General features: G+C 53.0%; 1 protein-coding gene across 1 annotated transcript in view; it reads right to left on the minus strand.

The window, feature by feature from the left end:
* Positions 1-4,886, minus strand: part of VSTM5 (V-set and transmembrane domain containing 5) — a 34,808-nt gene extending 29,922 nt beyond the window's left edge. Inside the window, exon 1 of the mRNA XM_055416222.2 lies at positions 4,694-4,886. Within this exon, the coding sequence (XP_055272197.2) occupies positions 4,694-4,784 (91 nt within the window). The 5' untranslated portion in view covers positions 4,785-4,886. The remainder of the gene's footprint in view (positions 1-4,693) is intronic.
* Between the last annotated feature and the right edge of the window lie 1,114 nt (positions 4,887-6,000).

Consider the following 6,000-nt stretch of genomic DNA (forward strand, 5'->3'; position numbering starts at 1 on the left):
TAGAAATCAGAGACAGCCACACATCTCATCAGTGGGTTTCACCTGGGTCAGTGGGGCGCACCTTACGCGCTCAGTAACAATACTCGCAGGCCAACACAGACGGCTGAGCAGGTGCCAGTGGGGCTGTGTCCTGCGGCGATGGATCCTGGGGCCTCCCCAGGCATTCTCCCTAGGCCAGCCCTCCCTTCCCGCCAGCCCCACGCCCCCTCCAGCTAAGCCGGAACCTCGGCTCCACGCGGCTCTGGTCGCCCTGGCCTCCCCACCGGTTCCAAGGCCGAGCCGCAGCCCTCGCTGCTCCTCTGTTCTCCTGGGCTCCGGCCAGGAGCAACTCAGCAGGGCTAACTCCTCCACCCCGGCTCCACCCTGGGAAAGCAGGGATGCGAAATAGTTGTGTGTGTGTTCACGTGTGCACGTGTGTGAGTGGGTGTGGGAGCGTGCTAGGGGAACAGGCTGCTTTTTAGAAGCTGGGGTTGAAACGCAGGCAGCAAGCTGACTTAGCTCAGGCCACCAACTAAACTGTTCTACTTAACAACAGGTCCAGAAATATAGGTTTATATCCTAGGATAAACTATAATGGAAAAGAATATTAAAAAAAAGAATGTATATATATGTATAACTGAATCACTTTGCTGTATGGCAGAAATTAACACAACATTGTAAATCAACTGTACTTAAATTAAAAACAACCAACCAACAACGAAAAACCCCAAGGCGTTCCTACTCGAGTCTTGGATCATCTGTATCCAGATGAGCAGGGCACTGATACTCTGAGGCCTGATGGCTGACTTCCGGTGCTGAGAGCTGAGAAAGGAGATGAACACGGTCCTGGAAAAGCACTCCACCTGGCCAGGTGCAGGAGCCCTGCCAGCTTTCAGGGCTTTTAAGGCCCTGTCTTAGCTTGAGCTGCTATAACAAAATACCATGAACCAGGGGCCCAAACAACAGACATTTACTCTTCACAGTTGTGGAGGCTGGAAAGTCCAAGGTCAAGGTGCCAAAAGACTCAGTTCTCGCTGAGATCCCTCTTCCCAGCTTTAGATAGGCACTTCCTGCTGTACCATCATAAGCAGCGAGCGGGAGAGGTGGTCTCTCTCTCTCCTTAGAGAGACACCAACCCCTCACAGACGTCCTACCCTCATGACTTCAACTCTAAACTTAATTGCCCCCTCAAGGTCCCACCTCCACAGGCCATTACACTGGGAGTTAGGGCTTTAACATAATGGCTTTCTGGGGGTACAGAAACATTTAGTCCATAACATTCTGTCCCTGGTCCCCCAAAATTCATGCAATGAATTCCTGCATGAATAAAAACAACAACAAAAAAGAGTAGAGCAGAATGCCCTCTCCAAAGTAGGTGGGCCTCACCCAATCTGCTGAAAGCCTGAATAAATAGTTCAGTAAGAAAGAAAAAAAATAATAATTCCATCCCAACAGTTCCCAAAGTCCCCATTTCTCCTTCAACTCTAAAGTCTCATCTATAATAAATCAGACTGCGTAAGACTTGAGGTATGATTCTTCTTGAAAGAAAATTAATCTCCAGCTGAGAACCTGTGAAACCAGGTAAGTTCTGTGCTTCCAAAATGCAGTGGAACAAGCATAGGATCTACACTCCCAGAAAAGGAGATCTCAGAAAAGGAGAGATCAGAAGGAAGAAAGGAGTGACAGGTCCCAAGTGAGTCCAAAACCTAGCAAGGTAAATCCATCAGCCCTTAAGACTCACTCATAATCCTCTGTGGTGCCAGGCTATGCATTCAGGACCCACTGAGGCAGGGGTCACCTCACCCCTGCAGCTCCTCTGGACATCCCCAGGTGCCCCGGGGGGCTCAGCAAAGCCTCTGCCTTGCCTGTTGAAACCAATACCCCACACCCTTCCCCCCACATTTGAAACCAAGGAGACAACTCTGAGGCTGGCTGAATCGCCTTCATTCTTTTCTTATCCTGAAAAATAGCATACACAGCTAGACAGCAATACAGTCAGCCTTGCAGGATCCATCAAGTCCGAGGACCTCCTCTCACTTCCCTCTGTCTTCACCCCTGCAGTTACACTGGAGTTGTTTCTGCTGGGGGGCTGATTAGGCCCATGGTTCACACCCAGGCTAATCTTATCAATCAGTGTTTTGTCATAATCTCTGTGCTCTCTTCTGAACATGCTCTCTTTTTTATAACATAGATAGGTTGACAATTTTCCACATCTTTAAGTTCCTCTTCCTTTTTGCTTAAGAATTCCTTCTTCAAGTCATTTTTCTCTTCTTGCATTTTACTCTAAGCAGACAGGAGGAACCAAGCTGCTCCTTCAACACTTTGCTTAAGAATCTCCTCAGTTAATTATCTAATTTCATCATTTCCAAGCTCCACCTTCAACTGGAACTCTGGAACATGAACACAGCTCAGCCAAGTTCTTTGCCACTTTCTAACAAGGATCACCTTTTCCCTGTTGTCCAATAATTTGTTCCTCATTTCCATCCGAAACCTCACCAGAACGGCCCTTACAGTCTGTATTTCTAGCATGTACTTCAAAACTTTTCCAGCTTCTATCCATTACTCAGTTCCAAAGCTGCTTCTACATTTTGGGGGTATTTATAACATTAGCAATTTTTACTTCTCTCTTGGTCAGCTTGGGCTGCTGTAACAAAATACTATTGACTGGGCAGCTTAAGGAGCACAGCTCTGGAGGCTGAGACAGCGAAGATCAAGGTCCTGGCAGATTTGGAGGACTCTTTTCCTTCCCTGCAGACAGCTGCCATCTCGCTGTGTCCTCCCGAGGCAGCAAGAGAGGAGGGACTCTCTGGTGTCTCTTCCTCCCTGTCAGGGGACTGTAACATCATGACCTCCTCTAAACCCAATGCCTCCCAAAGGCTCCACCTCCAGATACCATCACTTTGTGGGTTAGGGTTTCAACATGGGAGTTTCGGGGACACAAGCATTCAGTCCATAACGGTCTCATTCACAGAGAAAAGGCTTCACATGAAGGGAGGGTGTGTGTGAGAGAGACAGAGAGAGCTTGTGGCACGTGCTTTCACGCAGGTGTCAGGGTCAGTGATGCATATCTGGCTTTCTGGGTGGAGGCTTTGGGCAAAGGCTGCAGAAGAAGAGAATGGAGGGAGCTGGTGAGAGGGCGGAGCCCCCCTCGCCTCATCGGGGCTTGCCTGGAAACAAATCCCCCCTCAGGCAGGGGCACAGGGCAGACCCCTGGCTGGCACTGGGCAAGTGCTACGGACCTGCCTTCCTTCACTTTAGAGCTGTGCAGGAGTCGCTCCTCAATGGAGAACTGCAAAACGGTGACCGTCCCTCCCGGTTTTGCATGCGTTTCCTCTTCATCTAGGATGCCCTGTGTTCCACTGTCCTATTCCCGGGCCCCCTGTCCATCTGTCACTGGGTATGCAGAGCTCCCTTTGGGAGTCTCAGTCTAATTCCCTACGTCTGGGTTCTGAGCCTCTAGAGCTTCCAGAACTCTGGCACTCCCTGCCTCTCAGGACTGGCCACTCCCAGCCAGCACTCTTGTTTGCTTGTCTGAGGGCAACACTGTGAACCACAGAATCCCCAGTACCACTGTGGCCTGCTCCTGGAAGCAGAGGGGGCCGTGAATGAGTCAGTGAATAAATGAACTCGGCACCGTGGTGAACGGCTGACTCCTGAACGTCAGGGACAGCTGTACAGATGTTACATGAGAATGTCTGGTTGGAAACACGTTGGAGGGGTGCAAAACGATAGAAAAGGTCACTGGGGCGCCAGACGCACCCACTCATCTGATGGACTGAACTAGTTCCTGCTCCACAGACAGCCAGAGGCGCAGGGCCCCTACCAGTCTTTGCGGGTTCCTTCGAAGCTGGGCTGTAGCTGGAGAGGTGTAAAGGTCAACCGTGCCACGTTAACCTGGGTTTACACACTAACTCTATCACTGCCTCAGTTTCCCCAGTTGTGAAACAGGCATGAGAGCGGCACCTTTTGATTCCCTTTGCTGTACAGCAGAGGCTAACACAACCCTGTAAAGCAACTACACTCCAGTGAAAATTAAGGGAAAATAACAAGAGTGGCGCTTTGTACACAGAGTGGCTCTGAGGATTCAAGGATAGAAGTGCCGTCAAGCCCTGGGGACAGTGAGCGCAAAGGCGCTTAGTAAGCAGCCTTCCTAGAGGTCCTCCCCCGCCAGCGGCCCTGCGCTGGTCATTCTGGAAACCTCGGATGACTAATCTGTAAAATGGAAGTGATCATAAGGGGAATGACTAAATGAGAAGGCGCAGCTGCGCTCTGATCTGTGGTCTGGGTCCCCTGGATCCAGCCATCTGAACGCTCCGCCCGCGGCAGAGCGGTGAGGGCCATCTCCAGCCTGAGGAGTTCAGACCCCGCCCCCGCCCCTCTCCTCTTTGAGAGGGTCTGCTGGGGGCTCCTCTAACAGGTGGGCGGCCTCAAGCACAGGGACCCGCGCTGGGGACCCGCGAAGGCGCGGAGGGAGAGGGGTCCCCACAGCAGGGGCGGGGCGCGCGTGCGCCGGGGGCGCAGCCAGGTTATCCCAAGAAAAAGGCTTACAGAACGCAGCGGCGCAGGCGGCCCCCGGCAGCCGGCTCTCCCCGGTGGCTTCCGGCTCCGAGCGCGCCGGGGCCGCTCCCCGCTCCAGGCCGCGCCCCGCCCCGCCCCGCCGGCCGCGACCCCCGCCCCGCCGGCCCGCCCCCCGCCCGGCCCGGCCCGCGCTTACTCTGCAGACAGCGGGCGGCGGCCACGCAGAAGGCGAGGACTCCCAGCGAGAGGCCGCGACTCCGCGTCCTCCCGCCCGGCGGCGGCCTCATGAGCGCGCCCGCCGCGCCGGCCGCCCGCCACCGGCGTCCCGGGCGCGAAGGCGCGGCTCGCGCCGCCCCGCCTCCTCGGCCGCGGCCCGCAGCCTCGGGGGCAGATGCCGGGCGCTGGCCGTGCTCCGGTTGAACCAGTTCCCAGGGAGCGGGCAAGGAAGAGGAGCAGGAGGGCGGGAGGAGAGGAATGCACACACTCGGGGTTAATCATAGCAAATCGTGTAGTCTCCTTCCGTTCACACCCACTTTACTGGTGTTGATTCAGGATTCAGCTGGGCGGCAGAAGGGAGGGAAACTATTAGCTGTTGCCTGAGGACTGAGAGGGACCATCTAATGGCTCCGTGTGAAACGAGGAGGCTTTCAGAAAAGTGAAATGACAGTCTGGAATAAAAGGGATGAGAAGAGGATGAGGGAGCCTCAGGCTGCTCTGGGTGGAGCCGCTGCGCAGTGGTGATAGCTGTCCACCAGGTACCATCCTCGCGTCTGAGCACCATCCATCCATCCACACATCCTCCGTCCATCCACCCATCTATCCATCTCCCATCCACTGTTCTTCCATCCACTATTTATCCAGCCACCATCCACACCTCCATTCATCCAAGATGTGTTCACTGAGAGCCTATTTATTTGCACAGGCCCTAACATGGTAAATACTCATAAAACACTGATGGAATGAAGCTGGGCACTGTGCTAAAGGCTGGGAATTCAACCATGAACAAGATAGAAGTCTTTAGAAATCCTGGCAAGAGGTAGGGGCTAGAAAAACAAACAATTGCTGTACAAAGCATTTGTGTCTTTGATGAGGGAGGCCCACGAGGCTACACAGACTCAGAGCAAGAGTCATTACCTGCCGGGAAAAGAGTACAAGGTGGGGGAGGATTGGTCCTGGTCCCAGCTAGTCGTGAAATTCAATTCCAGTTTGTTTAAACTAGATTTCCTAGGCTCTCTTGCAGCTGACCATTCAGTACTGGCCAGTGATGTTTAAGGGAAAGCTTCCTGGGGTGTTTCTCAGAAAGTTTTGCTTTCTTGATTCCTAGGGCTGCTCCTCTCCCTTTTTTCCCTGCCCTGAAAACGTTATATTGTTTAGATCTGTGGCACGCACCTTTTTCTTTTCCTTATTCATTATTGTAATTATATTTATTTTGATTTCAAAGAGCTCTTCATGAACCTCTCCTGCAACTATTATGGCCCCCAGACACTTTAATTCCTGGGCCCT

This window comes from Moschus berezovskii, chromosome 25 (genome assembly GCF_049115385.1).
Source record: "Moschus berezovskii isolate FMDL1 chromosome 25, NW_MosBer_1.0, whole genome shotgun sequence".
Classification (NCBI taxonomy): domain Eukaryota; kingdom Metazoa; phylum Chordata; class Mammalia; order Artiodactyla; family Moschidae; genus Moschus; species Moschus berezovskii.